We start from the raw sequence: 19,599 nt of genomic DNA, 5'->3' as shown, positions 1-19,599 counted from the left end.
AGAAGGGGCCTTTAATTATGGAGATGTAGTTTTGTTGTCTTGGCTGATTCTATACATTTAACTAGTGAACACTATGCTGGTTGGAAAGACCTGAATATACATACATATGGCCTACACATGAGTAATCTCTGTCTCTAACTTATATGAATTAGTTGCAGAAAGGGATTCAGGACATTGCCAAGCAGACAAAGTTGAAATTAACAGAATAATAAAAATAAAATAGGGACATGCCACCATAATTACACACCAAGCTCAGTTTACTCACCCTGTAAAAACAGTAGTTCTTAATATTGTGGGTTTTTTGTTCTATGGGAAAGCTTTAAAAAACATTTCTCTGATGATGTCAAAAGGGCGCCAGGAATTTTCATCAGAAAGCTGGGGGGCATGCGGTTTGAAAGAAGGCATTTAGCAGGAAGGGAGACTCTTTCTGGAGATACAACTGAGTTGCGTAATAGAAAATAGAATCTATTGTTTTGGAGGCTTGACAAATATTTAGTTCAAAATCTGTTTCTTGTATTGATGCACAATATAAAGTTGCTTGAGTTCCCCTTCAATACAAAGAACAGTACGCGTAAAAAACCTTCAAGCATTATTGATCATTTTAAATCTTTATTTTGGTCTAAACTAAACCAGATCTTACCAGCAGTGTTGGAAATCTTACTTTTCATAGAGTGACTCAAGCCATTGTGGCTGCAGCTTTGCATCCCACATTTAACTGTACGGTTTAACTTCGGATGGTAAATAATTGTACAATACAGGTTTTGCATGATACAAAACAACTGCCATTAGGATCTGATATTCAGACAGCACCAAACAAACGTAAAATAAGGCACATAGCAAAGGAGGGGATAGAGAAGGAGGATTGTGACGGAGAGGTAACAAAAGCCAAGTGATCACCTTGTCCGCAAATCTCTTTTCTTGGCTGTCCCTGATGGCTGGTGTGGCCCAGCTTGCTCAGCACCTGATGCCAGCTGGGCATCGGCCAGGGCAAGGCATGGGTCAGCTAAAGGAGTGGCCATCTGAGACTCTACCTGACGGTCAGACACAGACGGAGCCCAAGCAAAGAGACCCACTCCTCACACTCACCACCACCACCACCACCTAAAAAAATTATGATTTTCATCCACCCCCCTTTCCTCTTCCGTTCATGACATCAAACATGCACGCACTGAAAACACAGCTTCACTCAGATGTAAAAACGCTTGTGTCTCATTTTTGACTCCAGCCAACCCAGAAGGGTCCGTGGCAGATCCGTCTTCTTCCTGTCTGAAAAAACAACAATAGCCATTTCAGTTTTAATGCACATATGTCATGCTTGGAAAATAGGAAGAGCAGATGGCCACGATACTGTGGCAGGTGCCTCTACAAATGTTTGGGGTTATTCTTGCTGCTATTTATATCACATGGTGAAACACAGACATGCTCCTATTGGGCATTGGGCCCCATTTTTATACAGATGGGATTAAACCTTTTGACTATCAGTCACCTGAACATTGAAATTCCTTCTGTTTATCAAAAGACAATTCCCGTTCTGGAGAAGAAGAAAAAATGAGACAATGAAAAAAAGGTGCAGGTTTATGGGGTATTTATTGAGAGTTCAGTTCATCTTCAACAGCGTCATCTTCAACGTTTCAACAGTTCATAATGCATTTCAGTAGCAGACACTGAGCTGAAAACAAACTGCAAACAAACTCCAGGAAAATGCAGCGGAAAAACTTTTCAATTCTTGCACAGCGAACAGTCCATTTGAGCACAGTTCAGTCAGGTTGCACTCGGTAAACAAGGAATTTTCTAACTCAGCACCCAAGTTTATTATAAAGTCAGGGTGTCGTCAAGGAAGGAGGGGCGAGCTAAAATGAGGGAGAGAGACAAACGGAGCACCCAGATGCAGATTAGGCTGCAGAAGATGAGGGTGTAAAAGGGATTTAATGGTAGGATGGATTAGAGAAATCCTTGTAACAATGTTAAATAATTATGGTTCCAGCCGAGATCAAAGCGCCATTGATTGAACCCCTCAAGCCTTCAGCACACAGAGTCTTGGAAAGCAAAGATTGGTAAACTAGTGCTCAGACCACTCCGTCTGCTCCAGTTAAATTGGATTGGAAATATTAGGATATAGATGAATCCTTCAGGAGGCTTTCGCAAAGCTTTTGTCACCGGAAATGTAGCTTGGGAACGGTATGAAAGGTTTGATAGTGTACTGTCTCGACAGAATCATAAGACGAGGGTGTCGCAGCTGTCTCCACTGATACCTAAGCGTTTTAAGTAGACTTATAGACACACTTGACTGTTATATCAGCAAACGGAAAACTTTCAGCGCAGGCTTTCATTCAAGGTTTTATTTTTTTCCCCCTTCGTCTTGTAATCAAGAAATTTGGACGTGCATCATGGCAATTCTCTCCCAGAAAAGCAGGGTTTTATCTCACTTCTCCAGGGGTTTATTCAAAGTCCTCAGACAAGTCTCACAAAACATGAATGACACTGAGATTGCTGATACTGATGATGAAAGTCCATCATCAGCTTCTCTGTGAGTTCTCGACCTTGAGTGATGTAAAATTTAATTGCAATCAAAGTGCTTTAAGAGTAAACACTGCCTGCCTTCTTCCAGATACATTTATGCCTTAAGAGATTACTGATAAGGGCTTTATACTATATGCATCACCTGTGTGCAGAAACAAGACCTTCCCCCTCTGCCTCACACACACACACACACACACACACACACACACACACACAACAAATGCGCACTTACACAGATTCACAATGTGTGATTATAATGATGAAATATGCAACAAGAGATTAGACAAATCACTGTACTTCTATGCCGCATCGCCTTGATGCAAATTTAGTCACTGATCCGCTATACTAAGAGGCTTTATGGAGGTTTTTCATGGTTGTTAGTTATATAATCTAAAAAAGGGCAAAATGCAATCACTGTTCTTATCATCTGAGAAAGATGTCACTATATTCAGTTCTAGTTTTGTGTGGATACGTGGGATGTGGCAAGCTGAGAATGAACCATAATAAGATAAATCACTTCCAACCATTTTGTCCACATTTGAGCTGAATTTGTGTCTGCTTACAATGCCATCTTTTCACTGTGATTACTATTTCACATTAACAAGACCAAAATGTGGAGCTGACTTAAAGTGCGGCTGGTGTTTCTGTACCCCCAGGGACTTGACACCCATTGCGCCTTTCTTTAGCTCTCTGAATATGTTTGTTCTGCAATGCATACCCTCCCAGGCGCTGTAGGTGCACACGCACAAGAGGTATCATTGTAATTGGTTGAATATTTGATGTGTATTTAACATTAACATGGAGACACTCATGAAAGCGTTGCAGGGGGATATAAGGCTGGGTAAACTCTGAATTGCTCAACTGAAACGTACTTGTATGTGGAAATGTTCATTTCTTTTGGCCTTTTCTTTTGATAAAACTACTGAATATTTAATTTACCTTCCGCTTGTAGTTCTTTTAATGCGCAAATTTGCAAAGTATTGTTTGTTTTTGTTTGGGGTTGTTTAAGTACAGTTTTTATTGAGTTCGAGGTCCTTCTTAGGAATCCATTCATTCCCATCCAAGCCACATCCCCCTACTCCCTTAACCCTACTCTTTCTTTCACACACACACACACACACACACACCCACACAATTATGTACAGACTTCACACTGATAGGTATTGATATAATAACAGTGTCCCCGCTTGTGAAGGCCTCTCATTGGTGATGAACAGCTGGGCCCAGCTTGGCCCGCTGGTCACGCCAATTCCACCTCCTTCTTTTTTTTCTGTTTAGGGGTGGTGGGGGGTGGGGCCCGCTTGTCAAGTGAATTAAAATACCAAATAATAGTAATAATAATGATAATAAAAAGTTAATAAAAAATGGCATGTTCCTTCCTGATTGTGCGGGTGTTGTGGTATTCAATTATGCAATTTTCATTGGCATATTAATCATCTTTTCAACAAACAAGCCGCCGTTAATTAAAGCAAAGCATGGATAAAGACGTGTTGCCGGATCATCACTCCGTTTATCACCGCGCACAGACCCGCAGTTAAGTAAATTCAGGCTGTGAGATGAATTTCAATGGTTTCCCCGTTTCTTCCGCTACGCGCGCGCGTGTGTGTGTGTGTGTGTATTAAACCATATATTTATGCACATTGTGTTTGGAGGTGTGGTTTGTGACGTTTCAGCTCAGTTTGTGTGGGAATTGTACAGAATGCAGACCTCCAACTCGTGAGGGAGATTTTTTTTCAGCTCTTTCATTATGACGGCCACTATTAGGTTTTGTCAGCCTGACTCTAATTGATGAATTTAGATTTTTCCTTTGCACCTCGGTGGCCATACTAGAGGCGACCAATGGAACTATGTGACATACTGTATACACAGGACGGCTCTGCCCATCCTCCCTTACTCCTACTGGCTTTTGTGCCACCTCTGTGCCTTGCTCACTGGTGGTGGTGGGGGGGGGGGGGGGGTGGAGATTATTTCGGATCAGGTAAGATATGGGCTTCTCTAATCATAGCTCACTGCCTCTACTGTCATTCAGTCACTAAATAGAAGTGGGAAAATGTCTTGTCGACGGGGGCAGCCAGACAGCCATGCAAGTACTTGAGTTCCGCCAGCAGAAAAAGAACTCCAGGCATCTGTAGACATGTCGCTTGTCCCTGTCGTTTATTGTGGAGCAACTTATCAGCACCAGCTGCTCACCCACTTGCAAAACTGGAGGGCCAGTCGCCTCTTAACTTAAACATAAGATCTTTGTGGTTTGAAGCACTCGGCTGCTCTGCGCCCAATGTGGATCTGAAAGGCAACACGACTCCAGTGTTGCTGTTACCCATCACAAAATCACACCTCATGGAAAACTTGTTTCTGCTGTATTAGCTTGAATCTAAATGCTCTCAAACAGACTGTTGCACTGGAGCAAGATCCCACCCCAACCCATCTCTGAAGAAAAAGGAAAAGAGATGATGGAGAAAGAAAAGGAGAGGGAAGGAGAGAGGGAGATGAAGTGGGAGAGTATGAAAGTGATGGAGATGGAGGAAAGAGAAGGAGGAGTAAGAGAGGGGGAGAGAAAAGTCAAAAACCTCCACATAACAATGCCGGAGAAAAATCAGAACATTTTCCACCGAAAGATGGGCCATTTCCAAATCCTTGTGCCCTATCAGACAAATTAAAGTAAATCAAGCATGAAATGAAGCAGAAGAGCCCGGAGATAAGGCTCCTTTAAGTCGTTTACAGATTAGGACAGAGAGAGAGAGAGAGAGAGGGAGAGGTGCATCTGGTCTCTCGCAGTAAAGGAGGCTAGTTTCTCATTTCACAATAGCAGCCTGTGTATAGGATTACTCTCCCCTGTCACCAACATGAGGAGCAGTGGGGGAATAGACGTCCACAAATGTGTCTAAATATGTCCCCTCAGAAACGTTACAAACCAAAAACCTCTCAATGTCAACCTGATGTGACACATGATAAACAAACATGTTAGATGCAGCATTTGACCCAGTGTATCATTCTAATTTGTTTGTTATTTCGGTCGCCTCTTTACCTTTTCTTATGCTCAAGTAGCTTCATCACGGCGTGGCTTAAAAATTCAAATGAATTCAGGATTGGCTGAGCTGCATCACGTGATTGTACGGCTGTCAGCTCTTATGCGCATGTTAAGCACGCCTCAGATCAGGTCTGGAGGAGGCGGAGAAGGGAGTTGGTGGAGGTGGTGAGGGGGTGTTGTACAAATTATGTTCTCAAAATGTGATTTTGTTTTAATGTTGCTTTGCTCTGTAAACTAGGTTGTCTAATATGTACGTCATACTTCTATTTTCTGTCTTACATCAACACATTAATTGCTGTTTTATTTTAGTACTCACAAATTATCAAAACATAATTATGGAGCTAGTTGCTCATGGAGGAATGTTATTTTACAGTGTACACACAGACACAAAGGAACACACACACACACTACCATCTCATTCATGCATGCACGCGGTGTAAGCAGGATCTAAACAACCCCCCACACACACATGCTTACTTACACACACACACACAGGCACCCACACAAGGCAAGGGTGCACTGCTCTTTGATGCCACCCGTCGAGCTCTCACTGGATTTTGTTTCACTCCTTTCGTGTATCCTTTCTGGGAGTGATGAGAGGTGGCTCGGCTGCGGGCTCAGCTTGCTCTGAGCGAGACGAGAGCTGGCCCCTGTCGCCTGGTAGCTGCCCTCCAAAGCCGCGACCTTGACCTTCCCTGCCCAAGTCTTAGGTTTAGCTCTTTTATCACACTATCTCCAGGCATTTAAAAATACTCCTGAAACTCAATGATTTAACCCGCTTTTACGCTGTTCACATCAAAACTGGATGAAAAAAAAGCTTAATCCATCTTATCTGTTTACTGTCAAACTGCTCTGGCTAAAACCTACTCACAAAAGACAAGTAGGTCACCCAGGAAAAAAGCAGAATTCCCCGTTACCCAGGGGAAGTTTTAGCCTGGTAATTGACTTGGTAGGAGATGCAGGAGTGTATCTTGAAATAACTACACAAGGTAGCAATGTTTCATGTGTTCCTCAAAAGTACTTTGTTTCACAGCACTGTCACATGAGGATTTCTCAAACCAGTCTCCACCTATATTTCCTTCTTAAATAACTATTGCATGCCATGCTGCATTTCACACTTTATTTATGACAAGACTGAACAGACAAAACAGCAACTACCTTTTGTAGCTCAAGTCTTAGTGTTGTTATACACACATAGCAATTGCTCATTCCCCCTGACACACTCAATAGGAGTAATGTCCTTTTGATGGCTCTGAAATTTTAAGAAACCCTTTAAAATAATCAGATTCCAGCTGAAGTGGTGTGTGTCCTCTAGATGTTGTTGGCGATACGGTGATATCTCTGTGTGAGGACAGTCATTCTTTAAGTTTTGCTGTCTCCCTTTACATGCTATCAATAGAAATTGCAGTGCTTCACTAAAGATGGATGTCTCAGAGATTGTTGTCAGCGGCCCTGCTGCTGACTTCGCCAGGCTTCTGATAAAATGGCGTGCTTGACAGCTGGTATATTTCAAATATTCAATGACACCTAACAACGGTCTCTGAGTTCATAATGTACTTCAGGGCCAAGTCTCCTTTTTTTTTGGTAGTCACTCATGCGTGTGTGGCTCCATACTCGCTCATATACTTTATTATTTCATTGCTGAAGTTTGAATTTAAAATGGGTTGTTGGCATAATAAGAATCTGGGTTATCCTGAGAATTCACTGTTTACCTCCACTGCCAAGGGATCATGCCATTCCAGGAAGTTGCGTGCCATTTACGTAAGCACATGAAAAGAGGTTTGAGTGGAGGTCGGGGTTGATGGGAGGGGGCCATGTGACTTGTCAATGTCCTATTGCAGACCTACAAATAAGGTTGTCCTTTTCATTGCACATACAGTGATTGCTCTTTGATGGAGAGTTAGATGAGAAAATCACCTATCGGCCCATTAAATATAAGGCTACAGTCAGCAGCCAGTTTGGCTATAGCTTAACACAGAGACTGGAATCAGGGGGGAAACGGCAACCTCTGTCTAAAGGTAACAAAATCCATCTAACAGCACCTGTAACGCACCTGTAACGCTCACTTATTTTTATTTTATATTTAGTTTTTATCTATGTAAAAAAATAAATTGTAAAAACTACAATTTCTAGCTTGTAGCCATTGCCAGCCGAGAATCCAACATATTACTCTGGACAAAGAAATAGTCTGCTTGTAGTCTACCTTGTAAAAATGTGGTTCTTACCTTTGGGCTTGACATGGCTAAGATTTTCCTGCTTGTTTCCAGTCTTTAAGCTTAGCTTAGCTAACTTGCTGCAAGCAGTAGCCATAATTTTAAAAGACTAGAACAGTATCGGCTTATCTAACTCTCTACAAATGATTGAGCCTAATTTAAAACATGTTCAAAATTAGCTTTTTAGTTGCCCTAACATCGTTTGTGTTTTTCAGACGTAGCCAATATCAATTTTCTTGTCTGGCCATTTTGCTGTTTTTCACCTGTTTCTCAAGCTGTGTCTTTGAAAACAATACTTTGCAGGCTTTGTTGGGTTCTTCTTCAACAAAGGGGTGGGTGTCCTCCATCCAAGGGACCCCCACGACCCCCATCTCTGCCTCCCAAACCCCCTTCTCAGCCTATTTAAGTGTCACAGTTTAAATGCTCTAATCCCTTTGGCTTGTTTAACTCTTTCCCCCCCAGTCCTCCACTCTCTAAAAGACAAGCCTGACCTAAAGGGTTGAATCGCCCAATTAATTCACCCCTTCACCCCCCCTTCCCTAAACTCCTCCCTCCTCAGATGGTTCAAACTGATGTGGTTGCTCTCAAATCAATGGTCAACTTGGTCAACTTTTTTCACGACCAATGGTCATGAAAAAGGTGGGTAAGGAGGAGACAGCACTGCCGGGGTTGGCCATCTTCCACTGTTTTAAAACAAGCCCCATCTTTGAGATAATAGTGTAGGCTGTGGGTTATAAATGATGTATTTTGCTCAGTAGGACCTGATAATAGTGGTTTGGGTTGGGGGGTGGGAAAGTTCATCCCTCTCTTATCAAAGCTCTGCGACATTTCTCCTTCAGCTGTAAAATTTCATATCACATATCTGCTTTAAAGATGTGGCACCTTTTGTTGAACCGATACAGTGCATCCCATTTCACCCCATATGCCTCTCTCATGGTACATTAATTTATGGCCCATTTGCTGGCTCTATAACACTGCCTGTCAGTGGAGATGACTGGGATTCAGTAAGACATCTGTGAATTGCCATGCACAGGTTATTGAACTTTCAACAGCTGTCATTTATTTGCTTTGATTCAAAGGTAATGCTTGATATCAATGGGGATCATCTGCCGTGTGATGCTCAGCCGTATTTTCCCACTCGTCTGTACTCTTGCCCTTCTTTGTTTCCCAATAACATCCGCCCTCACAATGTACTCCAGATAACTGGGAAAAAGGTTGATGAAATCAAAAGCTAGGTTAGTAATATTTTCTTGTGCTGCAGGCTTTTTCTCTAGTTAAAAACAAAGAAAAACTAGACATATTGAATTTGTGAAAGAAATTGCTCCAGCAAATCCATTGCTTTAACAAATGTTCATCTGCAGTAGAAAGTTGATGATGTCATTTGTCATCTTTGACCATTAGCAAAGACCTTACTCCAGGCCAGAAATTACATTAGGCTTACCTTTCATGTGCATTAATAGAAACATTCACAGAGAGATCTGAATCTATCACTGCATTTCAAACAGTTAAGAGAGAGAAGTTGAAGTCTTGAATATGGCATTTAATTAAAAGTTTAGTGTTTCAATAAAAATGAACTTTATCATTTATTCAAAGCAAAAAAACATCTTTATGAACTCCTGGTTCCATGTTCTTAAAGATACATATACAGTATGACAAACTGATACCAAACGTTATATTTTTGGGTGCAGTCATAACAAACATGGACTTTATATATAAAATTGTAAACATCATATACTTTCAATGAAGACAGTATGGAATAAGAAAAGACTGTATATAAGACGTGGACTAAGCCACCATGACATCAGCCCTTAGTTTGTGGACTACTATTTTAGAGCATTGTTTGGCACTTTGGTTGTCGCCATCTTTTTATGTATTTTTGGTGAAGCCTGTAGTGACTGGAGCTTGAGAGCAGCGAGGTGCTAGCAAATGCCAAGATGATCAGCTAATTATTAAGCTTTTAGCAATGCTGAAAAAAACAGGATTAGAAAAAAATTAACTTACCAGAATAAATTATAAAGAGCCCACTCCCAATATTGTCTTGTAGTCCAGCCAAACTTTAAACAAAGCATGCATTCTGTGCCATCAAACTTTGTGAAACTTGGAATTGACCTCTGCTGGCCGTTAGAAAGAATGCAGGTTTGAGGCAAATCGCCATTGGCTTTACTTTAGAGACCTGGATTCTACACCATGTACAGTCGATGGGAATAAGAGGATTTTCCCAATCTGAATGGGAAATAAAAGGAACATTTTGAATGTTGAAAAGTGTTAAACTATCTACTTATATCAGTAGAAAAGTGGGAGTTCACCTCTTTTAGGCTGTCTGTCTGTCAATGGGACACATTAGTTTCTTACCAAGCTGGCACCATGCCACTGAGAAACTCATGTCTTGTGCCATTGAAGAGAGAGATGACTTTCCCGTAACTCTGCACCTTAACAAAAACGGATGACAGGACACACATTAAAAAAACAAACAGTTGCCAGCATGGAGCATTTTTGGTTGCTATCTTGGGAGGATCTCTCCACACAAAGAGACATTTATTGGTCTGCCAAGGATCTGTGGAGCGCAGGAACAGACCCTCGAGTCTAGTGACAGATGATGATCTTATCGAGGGAGGGGTGGGGGTAGGTGGTGGTTGAGGGGGTGTTGGTGGGTGTAAAGGGTGAAGGTGGCGGAGATGGGTTGGTTTGGATTTGAAGAAGAGGATACAGCTTTTAAGCATGCGGGATCGTGAACTTTGTGAAGTGTGTGGCATTTAAAAATATTGATAGTAACATTGAAGAGAGACTGGGTTTCTTAAATTTCTTAACAGTCTTTGTAAGCTTTTCATCATTTTTTAAGAAAAGAAATGTTTGTGATGTGTAATTAACAGAGTTGAGATATTGGAGCTTGTAAAAATCTAAATTATCTCCAAAAAAAAGAGAAAAAAATTACTAAAAATGTCACAAATCCTGTTGAAAACAGATCACATCTGTCCGTTTATTGTTGGGATGTTACTAAACTTGAAAATGCTCATTGAAAACGTACAGACTGTGCATAAAGACAACTAATTATTCATCCACGGTTGTTTTTGTGGAGATCTTGCGCTAGTATCTGCAACAGATGTGACAAGCCATCTGTGAGCCAAGGTCCTCAGGCAACATTTGGTGTGAGATGCACACAACTGGCACCTAAACATGGTGGACTGCAAACGGCACGGATTAAATCATACTCCCCTTACCACAACCCTTTTTGCACCTACATTACCCATTACCCCCTTTTTATGCCATGCATCCCACCCAAAAAAAGAAAGAAAGGGTACAGGAAAGAAATCAGAATCGTTGGCTCGGGATGGCTGTAGCTGTTTGTCAAGCGGGGCTAAACAGGAACTTGCATCCAAGCGGTTAAAGGCCGTGGGTCTTATCTGAGGACAAACAGAATGCATCAAGCGGTGGCTGTTGCTCTCAGTGATGACGACCAGCTGTGCACCAATGTTTAATTATTTCTCTGTAATGAGCTTACCCACCTTCCACTGCTGCTCCACAAAGACAGCATGCAGAAGCTGGAACTCAGGAGGGGAGGCAGAGTGAAAGAAAGAATGAAATAACGCTGTCCTGATTATCTTATTTTCAGGCCTGTTCCAAAACTGTGTTTTCTCTTAAGATTAAACCGACTTTCTTACCATTTTCTTATGGTACAGATATTTAGCTTCTAGCTTTAACAAAGATTTGGGCTATCAAGTGGTTACATTCAGGTTGTCAATGTTACTGGTGTGACCACCAATGATAACTGTATGATCACCAAGACGTCATGTGTAGCAGGTAATAACAACAGCCTGAAGTTTGATCATGTTTATACATGCAAAGACATTAGCTCACGTTTCCAAACCAGTACGACAGACACAGCAGCTGCTGCAGGTACATGCAGATTCAATAGGTCATTATACCACATAAGTATAGTAAGTATATCAGTAAGTATATCATAAGTATATCAGAAAGTTCAGCAACCTCTTCAGACCAGCATGGGCTGAATGCCCTGAGTACCTATTAGCCCAATGCATGAACTTACTGAGGTTAAAATACATGATGTGAACATCTCTGATGAAGTCTGTTTGAATAATATTACATTTTGATATATATAGATGGGAGGGTTTTTTTCTGCTCAAAGGTCAGACCTTCAGTTGGAGCATGCTAGAACAATGGTGATAATTACCAGCTGAGCAAGATCTTTTATCTCCCATGAATAAGTCAAATGATCAAACAGTAACATGTAAAAAAGGCTAAACAAGACTCAGTCCTTATAAAAGTGTTCTTCATATGCATTTATGGAACATCCTGTTTCTAGCAAGTTTATGGAATAGGAAATAACTTGTAGCTACAGATATCTGAATCATCAAAGTTCCCCTAACAAGACTCCTTAGGGTTGTCAAGGCAATCATTTTGAAATGTACAGTTGAGAGCTGCGCACACACAGGGAAACATCCTCTTCAGTAAACGATGTCATGGCCTGCTACATGGCTTATCATAACTATTTGATTAATCACCATCAGGAAAAAGTACACTAAAACTAAGAGATAAGATAGTGGGGGGTGTAAGGGAGGTGAGCACCGTGGTTTCTTGTAAGTGGTTCTTACAGTGCTATCCAGTTTCAGTGTTAATTAACTGGAGTTCTGCACAGCACTAACGAGGGCCCAGCCTTCCTGGAACAACAGAAATAGGCCTGCCACTAACTGCTCGCACAAGCCAGAGCCTGCACTGTCTCACAGAGATTATCTCACACAAGACACCTTTCACATAAGGTTAGCGCACCATGTGCCTGAGGAACACCATCAGATGGATGCTTGCTTGATTTGCTTATCCATTTGAAGCTGCTCGGCTTTAACCTTCACTGCATTGTTGCCTGCTCTGAGGCAATAATGTAATCACACATGTAGGTTTGAGGGGAAAGTACAATGAATGCACATCACTTTGATTTGATTCTGAACTTGTGTGCTCTAGAGAGCTGACAGCTTTGGGTTCTGGTGTTTTTTAGGAGAGCTGGATGCGTTCCTCAAAGAGGGCGAGCGTCGGATCCACAGCCGGCAGCAGCTCCCTGTGGGGACAACATGGGGACCCTTCGAGGGGAAGATCGAGATGAGCACTGACAGCACTGCACTGGTATGTCCTTGTTTTAGTCAAGTATGGTGTAATAATTTGGATTTTAGGTACCACTTAATACTAACCAACCAAAATTGTGAAACGTAATCCAAAATGAATTATGAATTAAATGCAACAGGCTTAAAAACCAAGAAAGAAAAATTAAAATGAAGAAAATGAGAGACAGTAAGTAACTTAAACAACTCTTTTCTAGCAAACTGCTCCAGAGCTTTAGGGTGTTAACAAAAATCAGGCAATCACCCCTGACCTTATGCTAGGAGACCTCTGCTACAGGATCTTTGGTTAGGTTCATATGTTCATTAAATGTAGCTAGGTGCATGCAATGCTTTAACCATTTTCCGTAACATTTTTAAGATCAATCCTGAAAAAATTTGGCTGCTAGTGTAAAGAAGCTAAATGTGATCCCGTCTCTTAGTCGGAGTTTTAAGGCTTTCGGCTTAATAATTCACAAGATGCAAAAATTAAATGAAAGAGGTGAAAAAAAGCATTGCAATAACCAAGACAAGACCTTATCTTAGTCAATGGACTGTACTTATAGTGCTTTTCTTTTCTTTTTCTTCCGACCACTCAGAGCACTTTTACACTACATGTCACATTCACCCATTCACACTCACATTCACACACTGACGGCAAAGGCCTAAGTGCCAATCTCCAATCAGTATCTATGCACATTCATACCCAATGGCCATACCTTCGGAGAAATTTGGGGTTCATTGTCTAGCCCAAGGACACGTGTGACATGTGACTGTGGCAGTCAGGGATCGAACCCCCAACCTTCCAATTGAGAGATGACTGACTCTACCACTGAGCCACAGCCGCACCCGAAGGCGTGTATAGTGCCTTTAAAACTAAGCATTTTTTAATCTTTGCAATGTTTTTCAGTAAAACAAGACTGAAGTAGTGCATTGTAAGAATATCAGGTTTAGCAGTACCTTATTAAGAGTCTGTTGCAGGACAATGATTACAATGTTGGTCTTGTCCAAATTTAGCTGAAGACAGTTATAAGCCAGACAGTCCTTTAGTCGATGCAACATGTATAAAAGCTAAGATAAGGCACTTTAGAAGCTGTAAAAATAATGGACAAGTGCTGTGATTTTCCTCTGGATGCTCTTCTGTGTTTTTTCTGAAATTTGGAGGTCAGACTGTCCATTGTTGGAGTAAACATGATGAATAAAAAGATAAAGCAAGTCATGCTACGGTCAAATAGGACATAAAACACCCGAACACGTTTCTCACTGCCTATGAACTCAAAAATTGGAATTAAAAATGTCTCATTATAAAGTTTGTTGTTTGGACTGAAGGGAAACTGCATCCGAATCACTTTATTTGTTCAGACTCTGCCTATAGCAACCATGGACAAATGATGCAGGTCCTATATCATAACCATTTTAATGTCAATTCCCATTACATCCAAACATACTGAGGTGAATCTTCAGGGATCAAACTGGCCCCCAAACAGAAGACTTGCTTCCATTTTTAACATTTAATCTGCATATTTGGTTGATTTGAGCTCAATCCGGCTTCAGTTGAATGAAGTCACTATCCATTATTTAGGATGTTGGAAGCACACAGCCACTTTATATCTCTTGTTTCAAAAGATCCCAGAAGAGGTTCGTGCTGACCTGCTGCTCTGGTAAAGTGGCAATTCCTCCATGGGTTTGATTACATTCTGCCTCAGATTAATTAAGAAATTCGTATTAAAATTGTAACCAAGCTCAGAGTATCCCTGTTTAAAAACATAAGGAAAAGTCCACGCGGATTGTTTGGCCTTCCCCATGTTTCCAAACTGCATTAAATCATTTTCAGAGCAGTTTCGACTGTTTTCTAAGCTCTCCTTGTGGTTTAGAAGTCATCAGTGGCTTTAAATAACTCAGGCCGTATTATAGCCATGAAATACGGCTTCTCTCAGGGTAAAGCCAGTTATCCTTGGGCGGAATAGATTTGACAGAGCAACACCTCAAGTTGCCTTACAAAGTAACACACTCCCTATATTTCTCCTGCAATCTCTGCATGAATTCTTCTGAAAGCGATCCAAAACCAACCTTCAACTGTCCCTAAAATGAACCTTATGCTGTGATGTCATATAAAACGTTTGTTTCAGAATGGTTTGTTGCTTGAGTGCTTTAAGTAGATACAAACTTTACAAAATCATTACACTACAAACTGAACTACATTCATAAATTGATTGTTACTCTTGGCAACAGTGAAAAGTTCTTAACTAACTGCCCTCTGAGGAATTTATTGCCGCTTTCCAGAACCTTCTCGGGTTTTCTCTTTTTTTTTTCTTCTTTTTTTTTGTTGTAAGTGAGCAGGTGCTGGTCATCACCTGAAACAGGCTGTGGAGGGGTTACAGAATATGCCAAACCTCCCTCGCAATTAAAAGCAGTGGAGAAAGCTTCGGCATATTGCCTTTAAGGATCTTGTGTGTGTCTATTCTCCTGGGGCCCCTTTTAATGCTTTGCTGCTTGCCCCCCCCCTACTTAGTTTCATCTTTCAAATAGGGTACTGGCTGTTAGCAGCTTCTCACCATCTCTCATTAAAGGCTAGGTCAACTCAACTGGCAAGTTTTGTTTTATTGAGCCTTCCTTTCAGTTCGGTGTAACTTTTTTCTTTGTTTCTTTGTTTTTTAGAGGCTGAAATAGGCAGAAATTCAATACAAAATAAAGAATGAATACACTAAGAAATCAGATCATTTACAGAGGCATAGTTTTATTTCTTCTTTTTAAAAATCAAACCACTGGTTATCTATGCTATTGCGTAGTTAAACATGCATCTGTTGGCAACATCCCTAATATGCTGTTGCATTTAGTTGCAGCACCATATTAGGGACTCAGTTGTTTCAGTGGGAGGCAAGGGAGCTGTGCAAATCTTCTAACACTAAAACATCAGGCCAGGAACAAACCCACATGCCTCACCTGGGAAGGGAAACTGGGGAAAGTTTAAATAAGAAATTTTAGTGTGAGAGAAAAAAGAATAAAAAAGAAAAGCCTGTCTAGTTTTTTTTTTTTTTTTTGTCAGGGCTGCCGTTGCTGCAGAGCAGGGTTAGAAGGCAGTGGAAAGCGTTTGAGGTAGAAATAAAGGCTCATTGCTTCATGGGCTCTACCTTAGCTAGGAGGCACTCTCAGTCACTCTTATGATGTGTGACCTCCACAGACTATTAAATCTCCTTTTACTCTCCAGTTTTTTTTTAAAACCATAGAGGTGAATGAATTACCCAAAGGCAGCCAGTTCTATGGCAGGAGGGACACCTCTCTCATGCTTGAAACACATGACCCACTGGTGAGATATTGATAGGCCCCCTTTGAAATCAAACATATATTATCCCTTCATTCGGACATGTCATTTAAGAAAAGACTTTTTAGAGGTCAAGCTGGGTTGGTCTGTTTCGCAATCCTTGGCATCACGCCCAGAGAGGGACTAAAGTGTAGGGACACCTTAAATTGGCTTACAGCAAATAATGAAAATACAGTTAATTTAAGAGGCTTTTGCGTTAAACTGATATGGAGCAGCACTTTGGTACATACAGAGCCATTACAGAGGAGAGCATGTAAGGTCTTGCTGGTCACTGGGGAGCAGTCCTGATGGAGTGGTGGGGAAGATGGGAGGTAGGGAGGGTTACTGGTTCTCATAGGAAGCAAATGTAGGCAAAAGCTGGAGCTTGCCTCGCTATATGTACTTTGGCAAAGAATCTGACGTTGGCTGGCTGCTAGTGGACAACAGGCCTCAGTTGCCGACTACAGTGATGGATGCTGCTAAGAAAGAACGACGAGTGGAGCATTACATCCAGTTGTCCGTGCAGGCCTGGAAAGAAAAGAGTATAAAGCTCAAAAAAGAAAGAATGAAAAGAGAGAAAAAGAGAGAGCAGGAGAGAGGAAGCAGGAAAAACAGGGGGGAAAGCATGACAGGAAATCTGGGCATCTGCAGGACAGAGATAGGGTCACATCTCTACCGTTTATCAAAGAGGAAAGCAGATTTCACAGCTGATGGGTCGGCCTTGGCAGGTCTGTAGACCCCAGGCGCTCAGCTCGGCATGAGGGACTGGAGTTATAGTTATTGCTGTTGCAGGCCTGTTAACACAATCACATTGCTCTGTATTAGACAGCTCATATGCCTGGCCTGTCTGTGGTATTTTTATACATTCTATATCACTTTTACATCACATACGATCTAATACATTTTTGTCAAAGTACAAAGCTAGTTGTAACACATTTGTTCATGTAGGAAAAAGAACAAAACACAGCTAATGAAGGGAGCAAAGCAGTCTCAGGAATACAAGGCTCTGAACTAGATTAACTAGAGAGACTCTGGTCTTTAGTTGATCTCTAGTTAAAGCAAGTAACAGACAGCAAGAGAAAAAACAAGTGAGGAAAATATCCATAAAGAATAAACACACAAGAGTTAGCGTCATGCTGCTGTTGTCATCCTATTCTCTGTTCCTCTTACTCCTCCTCTCCTCTGTCCTCTCTCCTCTCTGTCTGACTGATGGAGCTGCCAGAGCGCCGTCTCATCCCTCACTTCTCTCACTGATCAATCAGACCATTAGACTCCAATTACAGCCGTAGCCACGGCGCAGGTGAGCGACGAGCACATTCAGCCGGCTGCCGACAACGCCTCTGCCCGGCTTCCTCACACTCCAAATTAACGTAAATTAATAGTGACACTTAGACATAAATGTCTGCAATCGAGGGGCTAAATTAACAGTCTGGGTCGAAGCTATTGAGTAGCAGGTGTCTTAAAAAGCAGTAATTACCTATGCCGGACAGAATAGGAAAAAGAGGGTGGCCCACAGTTTGCCTGGAGTGAGAGGCCTGGCCCTGGTGTGCCTTGCTTCCATTGTAGGTGTTAATAATTGATTGGGAGGCAAGCTATTAATGAGCAGCAGATTTAGAGCTCTGTTGTAAATGTGTGTTGATGAGGGTGTTGCCGCCTCTTGTACAATGCTTCACCAACGCTAATTACTGGGGCTTAGCCAAGGTGCACTGTAATGAGTCTGGTTTCAATACAATTCTTTATGTGTTTTGAGGGCCTTTTTGTGTAAATGACGTTGTAATTGTAATGCACATGACTTCCTCAATTCCAGATTAAAATCCACGTGTGCATTTAGCATCTTGTCTTCTAACTTTACAAACTTGTTGTACAATAGCTCTATTTACTGTGATCATAGTTTTATGATCAAATTAATTTTTTATACAAGGGTCCTGATATAAACGTAATTTGGAAGGTTATAAGTGCATAATGAAGTCAGAAGGCCCTAACTAAATATAATAACCAATTTAGTCTTAACACTGTATTACAATATCATCCTGAATCATAAGTCAGTAATAATAATAATACTATGTTTTATCTAATAATACTGTGTCATATTTCGCCAATCCAAGGCTCTGTAGGGAAACAAGAGAGAACAAAACATGAAGTATGAGGAACCTTTTTTTCTTATTATTTAATGTGAAATTGTTAAAGATACAAAATGAACCTTTAATTAAGGGTGTAAGTCTCGCACTGAGAGAAGGGACAGAGTCACATTTTTGCTAAATGCACATGAGAACAAAACCATTAAATGCCCCTGTGCTTGCACGTGCACACTATGTTTGCATATTTGAAAGTACATTTCAGTGTGTTTCGGGTTATACAGTAGTGTCAGTGTTTGTGTGGGAGGGCATGTGCAAGCGCCTTCTTGTGCGTGTACAGAATGTGAGTTGCTTTTTGCTGTGAACATAGAGCTTTAGCTTGTAGACTACAGAAGAGCAAAATGTCAAGATACTGTCCTAATTTTCACCTGGGACAGAGAGAGAGGCAGAGGCTGTCAACTGATGGAGTGTGATTATTGTGTAATTTAGTACAAGGGTAGGAATATGGGCTTGTGCGACCAAAAACTGCTCCAGAAATTATTCAGCCCATCACTCAAGCCATTTATCTCACCCCTTTTGCCCACCCTCTCCCTCCAATATGTTTATTGTTAGCTACCCCTAAACTTTAACAAGTGGTGGCGGATTTTTCTGTTTCAGAAATTATATTTTTCTTCTTGTCACTGCTTCATTAATCAAGAGGAGGCATTCTGAAAAATGTTTTGTTTTGGAGGCTGCAATCTATTTTGTGTGTGTGTGTGTTGTAGTTAATCTGCGCCCGTGGCAGGTTTCCCCTCCGAAACGCAGCGCTAAGCAGCGGTATCGCAGGCCTATTGTTGTAGCCTCTGTCATAGCAAGGAGAGCCTGATGCAGGCCTGGGCTCGCCTGATAAGGAAAAGAGGATTCAACATGGCTGGAAAGGAGAATCAGTGGGACTTGAGAGTGGAGTACGGATGGGGCAGATGCGCTCGCGCTCACACACACACACACACACACACACACACACACATACAAACTCACACAGAGGATGATACACACATGTTCTACACACATACATTCACACATGGGCTGACACACAAACACACACACACACACACACACAGAAATCATCGCCATCATCACACTGGCACATGCCCAGGCAATTATTTACGGTAACATCCAATTACATATGCAAGAAGGCACCCCAGGATAGGACCTCTGTGTAGCATAGCTGTTAAATGACACACACACGAACACACATCCCAGAATATGAATGCACATAAACAAACAAACCATTCAAGTAAAAAAAATCAACAATTTGAAGTCCAAACATTTTGATGTGTGTATGTTTGCATTTTAAGGTGGCCTGTGCCTTCTATCT

General features: G+C 41.4%; 1 protein-coding gene across 1 annotated transcript in view; it reads left to right on the top strand.

Annotated features, from left to right (window-relative positions):
- zfpm2a (zinc finger protein, FOG family member 2a) overlaps nt 1-19,599 on the top strand; it is a 114,288-nt gene that overhangs the window by 41,593 nt on the left and 53,096 nt on the right. Inside the window, exon 4 of the mRNA XM_069656208.1 lies at nt 12,770-12,894. Within this exon, the coding sequence (XP_069512309.1) occupies nt 12,770-12,894 (125 nt within the window). The remainder of the gene's footprint in view (nt 1-12,769; nt 12,895-19,599) is intronic.

This window comes from Semicossyphus pulcher, unplaced genomic scaffold (assembly GCF_022749685.1).
Source record: "Semicossyphus pulcher isolate SPU_LCO1_2020_fin unplaced genomic scaffold, fSemPul1.0.p SCAF_9, whole genome shotgun sequence".
Classification (NCBI taxonomy): Eukaryota; Metazoa; Chordata; class Actinopteri; order Labriformes; family Labridae; genus Semicossyphus; species Semicossyphus pulcher.
Note: the sequence above shows the minus strand (reverse complement) of the source record. Positions and strands in the feature narration are given on the sequence as shown.